The following is a 21,630-nucleotide window of genomic DNA, read 5'->3' on the forward strand; positions in this document are numbered from 1 at the left end:
CATAACGTGGTATAATATAATTTTGTGTAATCGACATTCTTATATGCAATGTCCTGCATACTGTAAACTATTATTATAGTATTATTATTATAGATTTAACAAATAGGTGGAATTCTCTTCGATGGTATGTAGATGTAGTTGTGCACACAGGGTACATAAGTGCCTGTGTACTATGTTGACATTTAGTAAGCTAGTATTGGTTTTTGGGCGCAGCTGATGTTTCTCACCCCCCCCCCCCCCACCCCACGTGTCTACCGGAATAGACGCTCCTTCAGACGGGGAAATTGTCCACGCCGATAGCATCCACTCAGAAACCAGTAAGTAACAAATTGTATTTATTTTTTATTTATTTCCTATCATGAGCTCTTATAAAGATTAAGGGTTTCACCAGTGCGTTTCTGAAACAAAGTATTTGAACGATGAGATATATTAAGAATCAATAGTCTTTCTCTTCACAGATAACCAACGTCTTGTTCCATCAAATTTATTTAATTGGTTAATTTTGGGGTTTTTTCCCCTCCGCTAGATGTATAGTATGCTAATAAGATACGTGGGTGTGATGTTGAATGAAATCACAGAGCCTTTATACAGAGGCGTTCGCGGGGACGATGCGCGCTCCCGTGCCGACAGAATTACTACAACCTCAGACAATACATATCAAAACGAGCTGGTCTTAAAAGATTTCCGCCTTATGCATGCAAAGACATTTCTTCCCCCAAATGTAGCCCCAAACAGCTAGTTAACGAATTATCACCCTAAATCTCTTTTGCTCGACTGAAAAAAAAAACACCATGAAATTTTCTGTTGAGAATCCAAGGAAACAAGTGAATTGGAACCCCGAGCAAGGTAGGATTTTATTCTGATTTATTTAGTTTTGATTTATTATCAGACTTTATGATTCCATTGTTTTGATTGTTTCATATGCATGCCAGATTCTAATGCTATTAACATCAGTTTTATTTTTTTTTTTATTATTATGGTAGATACTTTTATTTTAGATCAATTTGAAAAAATATTTACACTTATACATGTTTTCATGCAAATTCAATTACTCCTTTAAGTGATAACCTGTAGATTATAATAAAAATAATAGTATGACCTTTGTCGAAATATTAAGGTTGTTATTCTTGACCCAGGGTATTGATACATCTATGGGTGGATGCCATGTTGAAACGTTATGCCCATGTGGTCCTTGGTAGCTTTCTAAAAGCATGACGCTTTTTAGTTTATTATATATAGTGCACGTTTATTATAAAATAGGAAATGGTTAAAATATTATAGTTAAAGTTAAAATATTAGAATGAAGATCGTGTAAGTGTAGAGGTGTTATCTTTACTCTCAAGATGGAATATATGACGGTAAACTAGATTTGGACATACTGTATAGTGATTTTACTGTCCACGTATAAAGGAATTTGAGTAGTGGGTTATTCTTCTGAAAGTGTCTACAGGTACTATAAAAGACCTGAACATTTTAATTATTAATGTAATACATGGTGTAATTATTTTAAATTGTTTATGCCAATATCTGGAACATTTTTGTTTTGTTTGTAATAGTACAACATGAATGCTCACAAGACTATTCACACAGGACTCGAATAAGGATCCTGCAATAAACGGATTAATATCTTGGTAGAGCTGTAGCTTTCACTACCTTCCTGCAGTATTCTTGAGTTGCTGAAGTTCATATACTGATAATCAGAACAAGAGCAAATCCCATAGTTAACGTTAACATTGATTAAATTAGGTAACGTTAATCAGAATTATCATGTGATCATGTCAAGTCATTATGTTAGTGTATTGTAAAAAAGGGTTTAATAGCATTTGATGTTTATTATGTGTTTTTTTTATATTTGTATATTTAAAAGCACTGACAGATTTATGATTTACAGGCTTATTAAAGTAGATTTCACAATGTAAAATGAGGTTTGATTTAAAATTCATATGGTTAGGAAGTAGCATGTGCTAAATGAGAATTAGAAAATGTGTTTATATATTAGTGATTGTATATCAGTGATTATATATTAGTTATCAGTATTAAGATTTTAAAAGGAAATGTGTCATTTGAGTCAAAGCAGGGAAATTTTGTTAACATTATATTCGCAGTATTGCATCATTGGTGAGCTTGGACTCCACCCTCTTATGTGCCGGAGAGGAAAGCAATTCCCATAGGATGGGCAAGGGGGCTTGCTGATATGCATTTACTATGAACCTTAATCTCCACTTTTCTGTGTCCCCACCCTGTCTTCTACTTATAAACCCTGCAGTATTCCTTATTTAAAAAACAGTGTGGTTTGTACTGATATATCTGTTCTAACCGTTTAAGGAAAATAACAGTTATTTAAAAATAAATTGAAAGACATGGTATAACATTGCATCAAAATTCATTTTAACTGAAGCTTTTTTTGGAATCATTGTGACATACCACAAATTACAGCCTGTGTAATCAGAATGTAACACATCACAGGCTGCATATTGCATTCAGATTTAATTATAGTTCACCAAGTGGGGTTGTGTTTCTGTGTGCTCCTTTTCAAACCTCTGATGAAGTATAGAGATTGTTAGCATAAATTAAATAAATTTCTGTTAGATATAGTTTCAGACAACATTCCAGTAGTAAAGACTATTAAAAGTGCAAAGCCTCAATTTATTTATATATCTGAAATCAATGGCTTATTAAGATATTATTTATACTTCGTATTTCCAGTTGTTCATTAAGCTAAATCAACAGCTGACTAAATCATGCACTTTGTCTGCCATTTCCTCTCTTTAGTGGTGGTTCAGACAAACATGGCCCCTCCAAAGAAGCTGCAGCCAGGTGTGATACAGTCCTCCCTGGTTCAGGCCAGTCTAGCTGCCATGCAGAACCCAATGGGCTGTGAGGTAAAGGCAAATGAACACTGCCCCCTGCCACGGCTCTCCATCTCCTCACGCTCAGCGAGCATAGTGGCCAGCATGGACGCTGTAGCCGATGGCTCGGCCATACACTATGTGATGAAGTGTAAGACGGTGCTGGCTGTGTTTGTGGCGGTAGTGCTCTACCTGGTGGTGGGTGGTTTAGTTTTTCAGGCACTAGAGCAGCCCTTCGAGAGTGACCAGAAAAACACCATCACACAGAAGAAAGCTCTGTTCCTCCAAGGGAACCCATGTGTATCCCCTGCAGAGCTGGAAGATTTAATAAAGGTAAGCACATCCAGTGGTTCTTGTAGTAAGCACTTCCATATGAAAATGACCAACTGAGTCATCAATCAAGAACTATTTATATTCTTTATCCAAAACTGACCCAAACTGTATTTAAACTATGCTTTTGTACTAACCATGTATTAATAACACACACATACAATATTTTTATATGTTTGAGACTGGCTTGAATGAAGCAGAATAATCATAGTAATGATGACTATAGTAATAGCCATTTAAATAGTCAGACCACACTGTGTTACAAGGCCAGTTTAACTGTCAAAACAACTTGTTTACAAATGCCTAATAGTTTGATGGTACAATTCTGGTTCTGTGTGAGTCAGAATTTGTATGGGTTCAAGCTACACTGAAGATCAATATTTTCCGTTTATAATAAAATAATAATATAATTACTTTCATAGGGGATTCTCTATATGGCAAAAATCATATATACTGTACACCTGATTAAACATCCCAATCCCATACCACAAGCATTAATATTGAGTTGTTCCTTTTCTCTGCTGCAACAGCCTTCGCAATGTTCTTTTTTAAAATTCTATGAAATCACCTTCTTGGAACAGCTCTTAATCTCTCTCTCTCTCTCTCTCTCTCTCTCTCTCTCTCTCTCTCTCTCTCTCTCTCTCTCTCTCTCTCTCTCTCTCTCTTTCTCCCTCCCTCTGTCTCTATCTTTCTATCTGCTTATCTATATAGTATGTGTGGTAATATTCAGTAACTGTAATGACTTCACTCACTCATTAGGTCATTCACTCATTAGGTCATCACTTGTCAATCATACTCATACAATGTTGAATCCACCATATAGTTTTCTCATTGGTGTGTGCCTTTCGAAAGAGGGACATATGATATTCTCTGAGAGTGCGCTTACATGATTCATCACACGATGTTTGGATAGAATTAAATAATTTCAAATCATATTAATAACAGTAGTGGGGGATCTAAATGTACCTATCTAAATTTTAATGAAGGAAGCTCACAGAATGGCTTTAATGAAGTATGATGAAAGTAAGTTTCTAGCCTGAAGAAGCTATCTCTATGCTTTGTCACGCTTGTCATGGTGTGTTCCTCTCATCCTGGTGTATAGGACCAGCTGGAGCTAGGCAGTGTAATGATTCTGCCTTATGGAGGCAATTAAAAATGGCAATTTTTCAGCGGGCTGAGCAGTACTGACTCAGAATGTCCTGTCGATCCACTGTCATCCAGCCAGGATGCTGTTTTTTCACCTGGGTGGAGAGATGACTCAGAGAAGACAAAGCATTCTTAATTACATGCTGTATTAGATGCCTTTAACTCTGGGCAATTTAAACCTCTTCGCCTCACTGTAGTTAAAAAAACATTAATTATCATCCTCCTCTATGTTTATCAGTGATTTCAGTTCTTATATGATTGATTGGTCTTCCAATTTGTCTGCGCTTAATTACAGTACAACCTTAAAGTGTAGGAAGTGCTATTATTTGTTAATGTGTAGAATAACATTCTGTGTTAGATAACAAATAAAACACAAGGAGACATCACTATTAGATTTTATTTTTGATATATTCCGAATTATTTAGTAAGTTCCTAATTGTACTTTTGTTTTAACTGATATTAACAGTTGTTCACACAGCAGCGTTTCATTTTTCTCTTTCTTTAAGTTAATAATACAAAAAATGCAGCTTGCCATGTTACCAGGTCCTATGTCCTTTCCTTTCTTTTCCTTTCCCTTGACAGAAAACGTAGTTACAGCTTTACTTCTGACCTCCTGACTGTGATAAAGGACAGACTTTGGGCGTCCTTCCAAAATTGTCTCCTTATATAAAATGCCACCATTTAAATTATTACACACATTTTTTTAATCCGGTTATGGGGGGCATCTGCCAAACAGGTTTGTCCTTGATACTTAACAATCTTAACAATTACTCACATCACATGAGATGTACAATGATTTGTCAGCGAGCTGCTTGGGTGGAGGGACCTAACTGCACAGTGCATTTTATCCTTGTTACAGACTCATTTTGGTAATCTGCAACAGGGCTAAGTTTTGTAGTGTACACTTTGATTTACACAATTGCTACTGAATGTTTTAAGGCTATGATTACAGTTACAAAATGCAATATCCATTCACATAAATTCTGAGACTGTGGTAAATAATTAGAATGTTTTATACATCTCAATAAACAGCTTCAGCAGAGAGAACACATTACATTGCAGTTTTACTATTTCTGTCAAATATGGTCAATATTAACCTAGCAGATACATTCCTTAGAATTTATACAATAATGAATGCCAACAATGTTGTCACTGAACATAGCATGACACATCATGATTAAATAGATATATTAGTGTAACTGCTGTACAGTGTTCTCCTGTTCACTCACCTGTTCTCCTGTTTCCTCACCATGATAAGGACAGGAAAAAGAGAGTGAGGTTATGAATCTGCTCTATGCCCTTCTCTTCCTTTTATGCACTCTGTTACATTTGTAGTGTTGATATGATCAGAGATATATCCTATTTTTATTTTAGCTGATGTTCCTGTTGCTTTTATTGTTGCCCAGTAGAATGATGATAGACCAGAGTGCCCTTAGGGTTGATGGAATAAAAATGTCCAAATATGACCTTTATGGTATCCCAAGTTAGATGTTTCTTTTTTCAACATTAGTAAACTCTATCAGTTAATGTAATATAATGAATGTACATTTTGTCCTTCTTAGCATTCAATAGATGCTGTCAGTGCTGGGGTTAGTCCAATCGGAGACATGTCCTATAACTCAAGCCACTGGGACCTTGGTAGTGCCTTTTTCTTTGCTGGGACTGTCATCACCACCATAGGTAACATGTTGCTTTCATTAAATGATTCCTGAGGATGAAAAACTCGCAATTTGTATCACTATGTGCTCCTTCTCTTCTTTCACTTTGCTGTGGTAGAATTTGGAGTCCTAAACTGATTTATTTGACTCACCCCAAAAAAGAAATGGCATTTTACTTCTTCTTATTGACTCTATTAAATAATCTCATACACAATGCTATGTTTCATGGACTTGGATTCTGTTTCTGTAAAGAACAGTGTATCTTTTATCTATCCATGTAGATAATGAACACAAAAAAACCAATGGAGTCAGAGGTGGTTGGATGTAATAATGACCATTACCACCTTATACAGTAATACCTCGAGATACGAGTTTAATTCGTTCCGTGACCTTGCTCGTATCTCAAATTGCTCGTATCTCAAAGCAATTTTCCCCATTTAAATGAATTGAAATCCCATTAATCCGTTCCAGCTCGCAAAATTCCCAGTTGTTTTGTTTATGTGTTTTGAATACGAAAAATGTACAGTACCTGTATTTATAAATGACAAATATTGTATAAAAACATACAGTAATAAAAGAGCATGTTAAAAAATAAACTGGTTTTACTTACGGAAGATGCGCACGGAGGTTGAGGGAGGAGTAAACAGGCGGAGGAGTTAGGCGGAATTACACGTTCACTTTCGTTCACTTACTCGCTACTTTACACTCTTAATGCTACTTTACACTTAAATTTAACTTCATTTAAGTGTAAAGTAGCATTAATTTAACTTCAATTAAACTTCACTAAAATTAACAAACTTAACTGAAATTCTCTTAACTTAATTGAACTTAATTGCTACAATTTCTGTTTTCTTTACATTCATTTTGCTTAATTTTCTTCATCGCTTTTCTCTTCACTTGTTTTTGCCTTTTTTGTCACTTTTTCCTCACTTACATCTGCCGGTCATTTTAATAAAAACCTGTCCGGTCGGCATATCAGATGCGGTGTAGTTGCACAAGTTCACGTTTTTTAACGGATCCAACGCTCAAAACGGATCCGAAAATTACAGATCCGCAGATCCGCAGAACCTCACGCAGCCCCTTTGCGACTCTCCATAGGAAATGAATGACTTCCGGTTTATCGGCCGTTGTTTGTCGTGTGCAGCTTTAACCGAGTGAGATGCGGGAAAGCTGAGGCGGGGGAAACAGAGCACACGTGGTTGTTGGGGATCTTTGTTTGATACCCGGATGCTCGTATCTCAAAAATATGCTCGTATCTCAAGGCAAAAATTTGGTCGAATCACAGCTCGTATCTCAATAAATTCGTATGTCAAAGCACTCGTATCTCGAGGTATCACTGTATACAGTGATATAATATGGACTATATATTTTAATGCTTGTTCTTAAAGCTGAGATTTTGAAAACTACACAATAAAATTGAAATGCGTTCATGCTGAAAGCTCCAAAATCAGAACTACCTGTATGTCAGCTGCTTTCTAATACAATTCAATAATACAATTATAATACATTAATTCTGTATTATTATTGTGAATTATATAAGAAGCACTTTGGACATTTTGGTTCAATTATTAAGATTTTATTTGAAATATCAATAGAGAGAAGTATTTTGTGAATGTCATATGTTTATTCTATTAATTAAACAGAACTTTTTTCAATGTTATAAAAAAATAAAATAAAAGTTCAATATTCAATATTTGGATTTCTAAAAAGGCTATAGATGGCTATTGAACTGTTGGATGTATTTAATATGTCTCATTCCTCTTTGATGAGACTGTTATTATCTGATGGTTAGAATGCTTCTGTGCTTTTATCATCAGGTCTTCTATTCTTTTCTCTTCAGCATACCGTAATTACTGCCATGGTGTTTCAGGACATCCTATCAGTTTCCTTTCTCAGTTTTCATAGCTGGTGTATTGCATAGTAGAAGACAATATTAAAATATCCACTTCTTGTTTTTTTTCTACACACATGTATGCAGGCTATGGGAACATTGCTCCCAGCACTGAAGGTGGCAAGATTTTTTGCATCCTGTATGCCATATTTGGTATTCCTCTCTTTGGATTCCTACTGGCTGGCATTGGTGATCAACTAGGGACCATGTTTGTTAAGAGCATTTTAAAGGTGGAGGGAATTTTCAGGGTAAGCTTTATTAATATTGTTGTTGTTGTTGTTATTATTGTTGTTGGGGTTTTTTTGTGTGTAAATGATAAGTCATTTCTATATAGTACCATAATGTTTTCATAGCTATATTTGGCCTGTTTCTCTTTACAGCAGAGGCATAGGCAGATCAGTCAGACCAAAATCCGTGTGACCTCCACAATTCTATTCATCCTGGCCGGATGCATCGTCTTTGTCACCATACCAGCTGTCATCTTCCAACACATTGAAGGCTGGACTACACTAGAGTCTATCTACTTTGTTGTCATTACTCTCACAACTGTTGGTATTGGGGATTATGTAGCAGGTAGAGTTGACCTTTCTGCCTAATTTTATTGGTATTATACTTACAAATATGTGTCCTGGGGCCTACAGTATAGTGCAGTGCTTACCAGGCCTAATTTCTGATTACTCTGATAATGTCTGATTTAATTCATCAGTTAATTCCCAAGGAAAACATGAATGTTTGGATTGTTGGATGGATTTTTGGGGATTGACTCTGGGCACCATAGTAATGCATGCACAAATGTGCAGTATAATAAAATGGTTTCCTATTAGTAATGTGAGAAGTGTATTTGGGGAATTTTGGTTTGGCAGAAAGAAATGATTGATCTTCAGTTATTAAGAATATAATTCAGTTTTATTAATTATTCAGTGACTGTGCTGAAATAAAAAGGAAAACATAAAGTTATTAGAGAGAGGCATGTAAGTCTGGACCCGGCTACAGGTCCTGGTAAGATACAAATGAAATGCTATAATTTTTTTACACACCATGATGTTGTGATACAAAGAAATATAGACCTATGTGTGTTGGCCTTTTACTGTTAAGTTACCATTATTGCATTTAAAATAGTTTCAGTATCACATTAAAGGCGGAGAGCAAAGTCTTAGCTGTGTTAGGTATTGAATTTTGGCTGTTTGTTTTCAGGTGGGGACAGAAAGATTGAATACAAAAAGTGGTATAAGCCACTAGTTTGGTTCTGGATCTTAGTGGGTTTGGCATATTTTGCAGCAGTCCTCAGCATGATAGGAGACTGGTTAAGAGTCTTGTCCAAGAAGACTAAAGAGGAGGTATGATATGCATTTTATGCATTATTTTTTATTTCTTTTTTTATGACATCATACAGTTTTTTTCTGAGAATAATAAAGCAGTTATTCAGTGTTTTATTTTTTGCATTAATAATTTAAATCCTGTGGTTCCACTTCAATCCATTTCCATTCTAACCAATATGTCATTCTGATGTACAATAATATACAGTAGTTTATCAGTAGCTTTTAATGCTTTTAATGGAAATGAAACCAACATGCACCCGTGATTTAAGTTGTTTTAATGGAATTGACTAATAAAATGTCTATCATCGTCATAATAATTGTATGCCTATTAGTGGCAAGATGAAGCAACTGAACTTGGGCTATCAACTTTGGAATTATTAACCCCAGAGGTTGTGTCACGAAACATTAAGACATAGATTTTTCTAGTCATGTATATTTGGATGTCCATAACGATATTTGGATGTCCATAACGACTGACTGTTTGTATCTCAGGTCGGTGAGTTTAAGGCCCATGCAGCTGAATGGAAGGCGAACGTGCGTGCTGAGCTGCGGGAAACTCGGCGACGCCTCAGTGTAGAGCTCCATGACAAGCTGCAACGTGCTGCCACCATTCGAAGTATGGAACGTCGACGCCTGGGTCTGGAGCAGCGTGCACAATCTCTTGACATGCTCTCTCCAGAGAAAAGAGCCATCTTCTCCAGCTTTGACAGAGGTCGATTCACCACATCCTCACAGGAGAGCATTGATACAAAGCTAAGCAATCTCCGAATGAAGGCAGAGAACTATAATAAACACACAGCCTCAGAGGAAAACATCTTTAATCGCTTTGGCTCTCTCAGTAAGTTGGCCAAGCGCAACAGAAACAAAGACATGCCACCAAATATAGCAGAGAATACAACAAGACTTAGCAGTAACAGCAGCAACAACACACTGGCTGAAGAGAGACAGGAGGCTCATGAAGAGGAGGAACAGGAGGAGGAGGTGACACAGAAAGAGAACAACACCATGTTCACAAATCTGCCACAATACATTGAGCAGAATGAACAGCTGAATGGTTTTGTCCCTGCTCAGGCCAAAGAGAGAGAGAGAGAGAGAATTCTGGTGGAGAGAGAGCATCAGCCATAGACAAGCCAATGAAAATGGGCGGCAAGCGATTCATGAATGCCAGAGAATGTGCCTTTCTGTTTTGTATGCTATGGCTCAACTCATTTAGATGACTCTTGATCAGTGTCTCTTATTCTCATATCACATCTTGGTTTCCAAAAATGTGAGCTATCAGGGATCATTGAATTGCCAGTGAAATCCTATCAACTATAAAGCATGCTGTATTTTTTCTTACTTTTTCAGAATTAATTACTGCTGTTTATAGTGCCAGAGACTGATATAGCAACATTCAAATAGGGGTTGTGACCATGGCTTTCCAGGAGCCATTTCCTTAAAGAGAAACTGCTGATGCTCAGACTCAGTTACTTTGTGTTCTGCTGTATCTGAGACGTACATTTACAGAGATGTTTGGCTGTAAACTCTATTTCAGAAGGTCAAACTGCAGACTTTGACTTAAACAGTGAAACTTTGATATGAACTGTTTCTGTGCTGTTTCTTGTTGATCATTTGCCAATATTCCAACAATAAACAAGATTACAGATAGAGATATAAAATCTATTTGTGAACTTATGATCCATGTCTGTCAGAATATTCCATGCCAACATGATGAATTTCCATGTAAATGCAAATGAATCATCCACCCACCTATTTGATTCAATAACCTGATAGACCAGAAAAAACATCTTCTACTTTGTTTAGATTTAGAGCTTTTGGTATAGTCGCCATTATCTAGAGACATTTTCTGAACATTTATTGCATTAAATTCTCTTGTTAAAAGGACCCTATAAAATGAACTTTGTTGTGTTAGAAATATTCTCATATGTGATGAGCTCACAATTATTTGAAAATAATGAAATAATACTTTTTATTAAAAAAATAAAAATAAAAAATCAGAATAGAAGGCACAGGCTCCCCGTGACCCGAGAATAGTTCTGATAAGCGGTAGAAAATGAATGAATGAATGAATGAATGAAATCAGAATAGAACATTTATCATTTACCCTAATTTATTTTCAGTAATTTCAGTGGAGTTTTCAGCATATACTTTGTCATCTTCAATGTGCATGAAGCCCAAAATATTACAATGCATTTGTGGTAGGGATGTACCGATACCACTTTTTCTCTTCCGATCCGATTCCGATACCAGAGTTTGCCAGTATCGGCCGATACCGATCCGATACCTGTGTTCTTTTCTACCTTTAAAACTAAAGAATGTATACAACTCGTTTAGTTATTAAGATTTATTTGTTTCTGGCAAAGAAATACAAAAATGCCCATTACTGGAAGAAAAATGAAAACACAAGAAACCTTAAAAAAGTATGAATGCAGTAGCAAACAGTACTTTTAACAGTTAGTGGTATAACAACTTAAACCATATATACTGCAATTATTAAATTCAATTATTTTCTGAAGAAAAGGCAATATTTTAAAGTGAATCTTATATTAGAACTCTTGAAACACAATGCAAAATGTATTAAACAGTAAACCTTGCACCCAAATGAGCGACATGTTTAACGCGCTGAGGTAAATGGAAAGGGTGCCTGCTAAACCTGCTAAATAGGCTGTGCAACATATTTCCTATAGAATTTATTATATTTATTTACATTAATGTAATTTAATATATAAGTGTATTTTTCTTATAAGTTCAAGCAATAGTTAGTTAATTGACATTATTCAACCACCGCGGGCATGGGCGCCCATGGATTTCAGGAAGCAGGAGTGTGGTCAATGTAAAACGAGTTTAATTTATTAGGGCATTCCTCAAGTGGAATGGATTCGACTGGTGGCGCTCTGAAAAGTGCGATACGCATGACCACGGGTATCGGATTTGGATTGGTCACGCACCACCGATACCCGATTCACTCAAAATGCTTGGATCGGCGCCGATACCGATCCAAAATATTGGATCGGTACATCCCTAATTTGTGGGCTATGTAATGAATCATGTCATAAACCTACTCTTTCCTTAGATGCTGAATTATCCAAAAAACAATGATACCTTATACAGGCCTCTGATATGAATGTAGTCATTGAATACCTGAAACCGAATGACAACTTGAAATAATTGAACAGCACTCACTTAGAATTGTAATTAATCCATTCATCCAACTTTCATTACTATGTTAGCAAAAAAGAATGAAACCCTAGGAATAGTTAGATTTAATGGAACAGCTGCTTTCAGAGATAAAGAGTGAAAAGATTTAGTCATGTTTTAATTGTTTTGGTCTTTTTAATAATATAAAACAAAGTAGCTGTCTTAAGTCAAGCAGCTCAAATACATATAATAGCCATTAGTGTGAAAATAAACACGATACTGCATGTGCTCAGTGATACAAGTCCTACCAATGACAGTAAGTACCTTCAATTGTCATGCTGAGTACATTACAATCCCCTGCAAAAAACAGATAGCCTTAGTGCTCACTACAACACCCTTTTTGGAAAGTCTGTAATATTTTTTATTGATTTTTGAGTAAACATGTTTAATGATTTTTTTAAGTCATTAGCTAGCCTATGATCCTGCTTGATGTACCATTTTTTAAGATATTCTTTAAACAATATAAAAATAATGGCCCCGTGCTGGTTTCCACAAACACATGCACATATAAATAACAGTCTAATTATAGCCTAATTACAGTGAATTTAAGGAATTTTGCAAAATTGTACCATTATTATTTCCAGAATGACTAGTTAGGACACTTTCATTCTTCTTGGTGTAAGTAAATTAATGTATTGTTGCAACCACTAGAGGGCCAAGAGGTACAAAAAAGAAAGTGTATAGTGTCTGTAAAATGACTGGTGAAAACACAGAACAGAGCCATATACACCATATATCAATATCAATAGAACATCAATAGAACATAAAAAATCATCAATAGAACATAAAAAAAAAAATAAAAAATAGTCTTTAGGTAGAGAACCAATAACTATAGCGTGATGACTGTGGAGTATAAAGAAAGTGTCAAGGAAAGTTTTTTCTTGACAAATAATCGCAAATAAATGGATTTTGTGCCTGTGTGTAAGACTGGTACTAAGTCTGGTAGCTATCATATACAGAGCTTAGCTGACACAGCTAACTGACCCAAGACATTAATTCTATCATGTAATATAAAAGAAAGATATTTATATAGTTCAGGATGTTCAGTACAGTTCCTCATTAAATTACAGTAGTACTGTTATATTTCCCTGTCAGTCATGACTTAACTGAGGTGCAGTACAGCAGACTGTATAGGCACAAGGATTGTGAATTTCCTGTTACAGATGTGCTATACTGCATATTCAGTACACCATGAGTTTCTATTAAAAGGAGAATAGAAAGAGAAGGAAATGCTTTGGTGACAAAAACAGCACCTAAATGTGGCAATGGGAACAGTACTGCCTCTATGGAACAATTCTGTCAACTGAAAGGAAATAGCGTCAAAGGAAAGGGCAGAGTTTAGTGTTAAAAGAAGGGTAGGGTTAGAGTTGGTTTTGTAGGACAGAGAAAGGGCATTGTTGATGAATAGTGTTATGAATTATAAACAGATAAATGGCCTTCTTATGACCCAGTTAGATCATTACCCAAGATTTCTGGCATGAAATCCTAAAAAACACAGTAATTTTGGCTCACTGTACAAGTTTGGCAAGTAAGTTGGCATTTTCTGTACCAATAACATTTAACAAAAACAAAAATAAGTCCTAATTACAACAACAATGGTTCTCTTACATAATAAGAGATTGCAATTAAGCAGAGAGAAAAAAGAAACCTATTGCCACTTTAATAAACAAGAAAGCTTTCAACATTGCTGACTCAGCTAATTTCTAAAAGCTTCTCTGGCAGCGATCAGCCCTCCAATATCCCCATATATTAAGGACAAAGATGAAGTAATCTGCAAATTGAGAGCAGCAAGACGATAACTTCAAGGGCAATGTGAAGGATAGAAGAACACCAGACAGAATGCAAAGTAGACTACAATAGCAGAGACATTTTAAGATTTATAGAAAATCTACACAGAAAAAAATGATGTAACTTGGAAGCCTATATCCATCCATTCCAACATACATTGCCAGCAGAATGATCTAAAGCCAAACAAAATCCTCTCAATCTCTTTGTATGTCATTCAGTGTCTGATTTGTGTGGACAAAATTGACTGTTTTGGCAAACATTATAAGGAGTTTTCTATCTCTCTCTCTCTCTCTCTCTCTCTCTCTCTCTCTCGCTCTCTCTCTGTCGAGCTATATTGCCGCCCCCACGCTCCCAGTATTCCAAGTTCCTGGGCTGATCATCTCTTCCTACGGAGCTACTTCATCAAACCTGATGTTCTACCCCTGGTTGGAGTCTCGTCGCCCGGTGGTCAACCTGCCCAAGGACTCATGGGATTGTTGTGGATGGGGCTGCCCGGAGACTGTCATGCCTTCTTTGAACCAATGTTGCATCAGTTAGCTGTATGGTCTGGTCTTTATCAGCAATAATTTGAAGATTTTCACAGAAAGGAATTAGTGTTAGGTCTGTGGTGAGCTCAGAGTTTGCGCTGACCCATTAGGTCCTCAGGAGCTCTCGGTTGCACTATTATAAACTGTTGTAGAAATGACATTATTTACATTTTCATTATTTACTGTCCAGTGTCACTCAAATGAGGATGAGGTTCCCGTCTGAGCCTGGTTCCTCTCAAGGTTTCTTCCTCACATCATCTCAGGGAGTTTTTCCTTGCGGCCGTCATCTCCGGCTTGCTCATTATGGATAGATAGATAGTATTTTAAATTTTGATTTTATATTTTAAAACAAATTTTAATCTTTAAATGTATGTATGCATACATGTATGTATGTATTTATTTGTATTCGTTTTTCTCTCTTCTGTTTCTATACTTCTGCAAAGCTGCTTTGAGACAACGTGAATTGTTAAAAGCGCTATACAAATAAATTGAATTGAATTCAAAAAGGAAAAGATTGTGATGTGTTCAATGATGTGTTCCTTCTATGTTTTCATAAACACACAGGAAAATTGTTGTGGATTTTGAATGATGAATGGACAAGGCAGATATTGATCCTGTTTGGAAGGTATTATCTGTTGCATTCTGAAAGAACCAAGATAAATCAGTGAGAAGGTCTAATACTCCTACAACACATGTCTGCAGACAATGATGAGGAAATGGAATGGTGTTTAGCTGCAATATCTATTAATGTTTATGTTTTTAAGGTATACAGATACAGTGCACCACCCATTTATTGCTCTTTTGACACACATATGTGTTCAACTGGTTAACAAACTCTTTCTGATGATATAATAATATTTCCTCACTGTTAATATAACAGTGATACAATAAAATGCTGATATGATATGATAATATAAATAGTTTTCGAGAGAATCATATGTCTGCATAAATTTAAAAAAAAGAATATGAAAATACAATTTTTTTTAAGTGCCTACTAAGAAAAGTGTAAAATTGGGAAAAATAAAGGACATCTGTATGTGTTAAGCAAATATTTAATAAACAAAAGTTACCATTACTTCTATTACTCATTCAGTTTGTGCCTTCAAAGCTGCTCCTAGCTAATGCCTTCCATAGATATTTAAATGACTTTATCATTTAATTGAAGTTATCATTAACATGTGTTATCCTTAAGGAACTATATTCCTGTTTGTCTCCATCTAGCGTTGGAATTGTGAAGAGCAGAATTAATCTTCCAATTAAACTAGCCAATACTTTTAAACAATAACCTTATTTTCAAGACCCCAAGTCGTTTAAACATCTTTATACAAACTCAAATATATGAACATATTTGTAGGCATTTACTGTGAAAAGCCAGAATATTCCAACTGTTTGCAAAGTTCATAATGGATATCAATTTGAAGGTTAATGGGTTCAAAACAAATATGACCACAGAAAATTCAGTACAAAAGAAAGATCACTGGCATTTATAGATACCAAAGCCTTAATAAAAAGACATCTTACAATAAACAGATTGAGTGTGTTTAAAACATGTGACAGTATGCAGACATAGTGTCTGTCTGTATAAACACAATGTCTGCACCTTTTTTCTGTAAAAAAAAAAAGCTAAAGCTTGTCTTCCTGTTGTTTTTTTCTGGTCTCACAGTGACCACAAACTCAATGGGGAGTAGAAGTATAACCACACGTAATGACGCCACTGTGACTGGAAAATTCTTTTCCATAAAAATATATTTATTCATTCTTTTTTCAGTTTTCAGTGCTGCGTAAGTAATTAGAGAATTATGCTCTGGTTATTTTCCAAATTGTCGCCAGAACATTTACTAGCAAGAACACAAACCTAACTGTATGGTTATTTTTATTCATTGATTTATTTGATTAATTAACAGCATCTCTCTCTCTCTCTCTCTCTCTCTCTCTCTCTCTCTCTCTCTCTCTCTCTCTCTCTCTCTCTCTCTCTCTGTGTGTGTGTGTGTGTTTTAAACTAAATATTGCTAGAAGTAAACTTTCTGATCTTTGGATTACTTCAAGTCAGATCAAGTTAGTTCTACTCTAAGATCTTATTTACACTTTAATTACACTTTTTGATTATAAAATGCTACTAATGACCTGTAAAGTCATGAAATTACCTTTTAAAGTTTGGTTTGTTTTGGTTTGATGGGGCTGAGATATTACCTAAGCTATGAAACTGTCTTCTTTTTAATGTTTGAGACGTGAGATGTCCTGATATCCTATTTGGAAATGGTACAAACATAAAGGTTTTTCAACCCATGATCGATGCTACAGGTGTGATTTTGTTTGTAACTTTTTAAAGCTTCAATTTTCTGACAGTACTGATATGGCTTTGAATATAAACAGCTGAGTACTTGGAGCTGATTATTTAAGAAATTAAATGAGTTTTGCACGACAGAACATTTATAGTATTGTACTTTATATAGCTTCATTATGCAAAACACCTCTGCAACTAAGCTGTAAAACTAGATCCATATAAGGAGCTAATTCACCTCCACAGGAACACATCATGCAAATTTCTTTAATGCAGGCAAACAAATGTAAATGCATAAAACAGTTATTAGAAAGTGTCTACACACAGTATATGCAAATAAAATATAGTAAAGGAGCTAGTATAAAAATAATCAAAATATACAAAACACTTTTTCTAATATTTATTACTATTTATGTATTATAGTATTAGTATTTACAGCTATTTCTACTTTGCTTGTAGCTTGTAAGTTTATGCTATACACCTGTTAGTAGCTATTTTATTTGCGTTACTCAATGAAACAGTTTCAGTGGAATTGCAGAATTACATATAATAATAATAATAATAATAATAATAATAATAATAATAATAATAATAATAATAATAATAATAATAATAATGCTTCCTACGGACTAGGCTTACTTTACATTCATCATTGTGGTAGACATTTTTGCATTCTTTTCATCAAACATCAAACAAATTCTTCTTATATCTTCACGAATTCCAGGTAGGGCATATTCAGCAGTTTTAAAAACAGTCAAATATCAAAATGCAAAAAGACAGTAAAATATATTGCTTATATTGCATCAGATCAGAAGGTCATAGAATTTATATTATAATTTGGAATATCTGCTTTACTAAGTGACAAAAAATTATTGTATTAACAGTCATTAGAGGAGGATAAAGCCATTACAGAAACAGCCCGAGATAACTGATGCCGACACACCGTATAAACCCTTAGTATCTCTGCCTTGGCACTTTCAGTGTTTAAACAATACACAATTGGATCTAATACACTATTAATTGTTGTGGTTGCAACAAACACTGTGTAGCAGTTTCTTTGTTGTTGGACAAATTCACAATTGTTGTTTTTATTTTCCAACAACCTAATGACAATCATGACAACCTGGTAGGGGGTGAAAGAAACCATGTATACAACCAAGAGAATGCAGAGCAGATTTCGGATCTTCACACGCTCGCTAGTCGATGTGGATGCACTTCTTTTGAGAGACATCATGATCTGGTGAAAACAAAAAACCATCAGGAACAATGGGACAAGAAAGGACAGTGCAACCCGAATTATAGCCACGTTGGCACTGCGTGAGTCCATAGGTATCTTCACCTTACACAGTTGACTGGAAGAGAATTCCTGCAGTTTGTATGTGTATGCCAGCAGGCCAATGTGCACAGAGATCTCTATGAGCCATACAAACATGCTCACAAAGGCTGCTGTTTGCACCGTATGCACTCTGGCAAAGTACAGAGGAAATACCACAGCAAGGTAGCGGTCCATAGAGATACAGCAAAGTAATCCTGAACCCACATAGAAACTGTTGTACATGATCACTGCGATGAGGCTGCAGAGGGTATCGTTCACCGGCTGATCCATAGCAATCATGATCCATACAGGCAAGGTGATGATATATAACAAATCAGATATAGACAGATTGACCAAATAGACTCCCAGGCTGTTTCCCTTTTGCATTTGCACCCATGCTACATACAATGACAAACAGTTACCTGGAAGTCCAATGATGAAAAAGGTAGAGTAAACAGCTGGGTACATGGAGACAGCCACTGTATCACTGTATGTACAAGAATAGTTTTTGCTGATGGATTCATTTTCATCCATGCTTGCTTCATGGAAGTTTCATTAAAAAGGCTGTAGGCATGTATTTATCACAGTGTTTCCGGTATGAGTAGGTGTTCCAGACATATGCAAATTTAGTTAATGCAAATACAGCCTGTCACATCATGCACATAAAGTTCTTTCTAAGAAAAACTTCCTATGAAATGGAATGTGCTTTTTTCTCTCCAGAACTAACTGATTGCGCAATGGCACAATATATTGCTCAGGGAATAACAGAAATTAATGTTGTCATATATGAATGAATCCCTTTGGGACATACTGACATACTGGAGGAGCTGGAGGAGAAGCATTCCTGTCAATGCAGAAGCTTTACTTTTGTTTCTTATACATTTGCATTTGCTAGATTGGCAGCTGATATATGATATATTTATACTCATATATGGTACGGTACACTTGTGAACTGGTAACAAAAATAAATTCCTTACAGACATTGCAAAAGAGACTTTTATTGTTTTCAAAAATCAAACCTAAGCGGTTACACATACACAGCTCTTTTTCCAACCTGCTTCACAACAAGACGAATAAATGAGAATTCATTAGTAAATACATTTTCAAACAACTAAAATCCATATTCTATAGTATACATAACATTATGACTTAATGTTCCTTTAGGGAAGGAAACTTCCATAAACAATAAGGCTCATAACATATTAACATATTAAATGGGTGGTGCATGGGTCAACACAAGGTCAACACAAAACAGCAGTACTGCTAGAAACAAACCTCTAACAGACTGCCTTGTATGGTAGCTGTTTATTCACTGTTTACAAGTACATAGAAGTGCTGTTACATATACATGTAAATGCTTGAGTATATCCAGAACACTCAGCTGGTTATTGATTATAATCATTTGTGCCTGAAACATGCAGTATAGTGCTGATTTCTACCCCTACATTTGTTAACTGGCTAATGTAAAACACACGCACACACACACCCACACACACCCACACACACACACACACACACACAAACACGTACACACACACAAACAATATGCACATATTTCAGCTCTACAAAACACCTGTTTTTATTTGATCATTCCTTGTTGCTATAACAGAACGTTGTAACGTGGTGGCCACTGACCCAGTTGAGCTCCTTCTTCTTTTATAGATATCACTGACTTTCCTCTTGAAGTATTGGCCACTGCATACATAAAGCAGTGGATTAAGACAGCTGTTCAAAAATGCTAAGTATGTGGTAAATTGGGTTCCGACATCTAAGATATGATCCCAGGCGTCCAAATCCAGGATGTTAAGGTCACAAAGTATAACCAGGGAGGTGAAAATATGGAACGGAGCCCAACAAATAAAGAAAAACAGGGTCACAGCAGATACTAGCACTGTGGCCTTTCTGTCATTTGTATTCTGTGGAAAAACACCATCCATTCTTTTCTGAAGGACCCACAAAATATTACAACTACAGAAGACAATCACCAGGAGAGGAAGAGCAAAGCCCAGCAGGACCAGTTGAAGATGGTGGGCAAGTTTCCAGGAGTCAAAAGGGTAATGAATAATGCAGGCTTCTGCCTGAAAACTTGGGATGTACTGCACGCTCCTGAAAGCAGCAGTGGGTATGCCCATGATCACTCCAAAAAGCCAGAGACAAAAGCAAATGACCTTTGCATTTCGTCTTCTCCTTAGCCATCTGGCTTTCATAATAAGCACTAGTGCAAGGTAACGATCTAAGTTCACCATCACCAGCATGTAAATGCTAGCATACATGTTAACAATAATGGAGAGATTGACAACTTTACACAGAAACTCTCCGTATGGCCAGTAGAAGTGATTGAGGATGTTCATGGCCCAAAATGGTAAACAGGCCAGCAGGATTAGGTCAGCTAGAGCCAGGTTTCCCAGATAGATCTCAGGCACAGTCCACTTTCCCCTCTGGAAGAAGAACACGAACAATACAAAAGCATTGCCCAGAATCCCAGCCAAACACACAATAAATATGTACGGAGGAACAATAGCATGAACAATATGCCAGTCTGATGAGTTGAACATTGCAGGTGGTGCAAGTGTGGAATTTTGAAGCTGGATAGTTGCTTCATGTTCTCCTTGATCCATTCCTTAAAAATAAAAATGTAATTTTGAAAAAGAACCATACTGCATTATTTTGTATTGAAACTTGTCAGAAAAACCTACCTTACAAGTCAGTTTTTGTCCTTTTTAAATGAATACTTATAAAACTATTAATGTAATCCACACTGCTGGGAAGGAGTGTTCCTTGATTTCTCTCAGTGCAAAGCTCTTCTTGAATCTTGAGCAGGGAACGCACATCATAGTGTACATAACCACATTCCTCTCCTCCCACAAGCCTTGAGTGATTAATCTTGTTTATATTTTCAAAATTTGCACCCTGAAAAACTGATAAAATCACACACAGAAATCGTAGTTGTGTAATAAATGTTTCTGCTGACCTTCTGTATAACTTTATATATCTGCAGTATATGTATATGCTGTATATGTGTATTTGGTATGTATATACACTTTATAGTATACTTATGGTTCTGTTTTGCTATGTGGGACATTTTGCTCATTGGTCCCACTTGGTTTTGGGTACATTTGTATGATGAATCATTTATATCCGTGTGGGAGTTGTCTCTTTCATAATGATAGTGCCTCCATTCTTGTGGTCTAATTTTCATTCTTTAATGAGGACAAATAGTGTGAATCATATAGTTACCTTTTCACAAACCCCAATGACAAACACATGAGAGAATTCAGACCGATATGTTACCTTAGTATCTTACTAAGACACTTTATCTCATTTTATC

At 35.9% G+C, this 21,630-nt stretch overlaps 3 protein-coding genes across 4 annotated transcripts; 1 reads left to right on the forward strand and 2 right to left on the reverse strand.

The window, feature by feature from the left end:
- Positions 1 to 297: 297 nt before the first annotated feature.
- Positions 298 to 10,448, forward strand: kcnk10b (potassium channel, subfamily K, member 10b). The gene is made up of 7 exons (XM_060879323.1): positions 298 to 317; positions 2,773 to 3,182; positions 5,888 to 6,005; positions 7,962 to 8,122; positions 8,255 to 8,447; positions 9,069 to 9,211; positions 9,686 to 10,448. Coding segments are annotated over exons 1-7 (1,659 nt in total). The 5' UTR covers positions 298 to 316; the 3' UTR covers positions 10,319 to 10,448.
- Positions 10,449 to 17,444: 6,996 nt separating this feature from the next.
- LOC132852343 (ovarian cancer G-protein coupled receptor 1-like) lies at positions 17,445 to 18,839 on the reverse strand. 2 transcript variants are annotated; one of them, XM_060879492.1, is made up of 2 exons: positions 18,327 to 18,839; positions 17,445 to 18,224 (listed from the first exon to the last, which is right to left on the reverse strand). In XM_060879492.1, exons 1-2 carry the CDS (start codon positions 18,834 to 18,836, stop codon positions 17,865 to 17,867), a joined length of 870 nt encoding a protein of 289 aa, XP_060735475.1. In that variant the 5' UTR covers positions 18,837 to 18,839; the 3' UTR covers positions 17,445 to 17,864. The 2 variants fall into 2 exon arrangements, with proteins under 2 accessions (XP_060735475.1, XP_060735476.1); XM_060879493.1 differs by having other exon boundaries at positions 17,445 to 18,584; positions 18,725 to 18,838.
- A 441-nt stretch (positions 18,840 to 19,280) lies between these two features.
- bdkrb1 (bradykinin receptor B1) lies at positions 19,281 to 21,125 on the reverse strand. Its single transcript, XM_060879055.1, has 2 exons — positions 20,999 to 21,125; positions 19,281 to 20,922 (listed from the first exon to the last, which is right to left on the reverse strand). Exon 2 carries the CDS (start codon positions 20,918 to 20,920, stop codon positions 19,865 to 19,867), a length of 1,056 nt encoding a protein of 351 aa, XP_060735038.1. The 5' UTR covers positions 20,921 to 20,922; positions 20,999 to 21,125; the 3' UTR covers positions 19,281 to 19,864.
- Positions 21,126 to 21,630: the final 505 nt, after the last annotated feature.

The sequence above is a fragment of the Tachysurus vachellii genome, chromosome 10 (assembly GCF_030014155.1).
Source record: "Tachysurus vachellii isolate PV-2020 chromosome 10, HZAU_Pvac_v1, whole genome shotgun sequence".
Taxonomy (NCBI): Eukaryota; Metazoa; Chordata; class Actinopteri; order Siluriformes; family Bagridae; genus Tachysurus; species Tachysurus vachellii.

Excerpts from the sequence above, each read along its gene's own strand:
- kcnk10b (XM_060879323.1), top strand. Across the intron at positions 6,006-7,961 it reads GACTGTCATCACCACCATAG|GCTATGGGAACATTGCTCCC; the intron begins GTAACATGTTGC and ends ACATGTATGCAG. Across the intron at positions 8,123-8,254 it reads AGGTGGAGGGAATTTTCAGG|CAGAGGCATAGGCAGATCAG; the intron begins GTAAGCTTTATT and ends TTCTCTTTACAG.
- LOC132852343 (XM_060879492.1), bottom strand. The coding sequence starts at position 18,836 with ATGGATGAAAATGAATCCATCAGCAAAAACTATTCTTGTACATACAGT. Across the intron at positions 18,225-18,326 it reads CTTCCAGTCAACTGTGTAAG|ATCATGATGTCTCTCAAAAG; the intron begins GTGAAGATACCT and ends TGTTTTCACCAG.
- bdkrb1 (XM_060879055.1), bottom strand. The coding sequence starts at position 20,920 with ATGGATCAAGGAGAACATGAAGCAACTATCCAGCTTCAAAATTCCACA.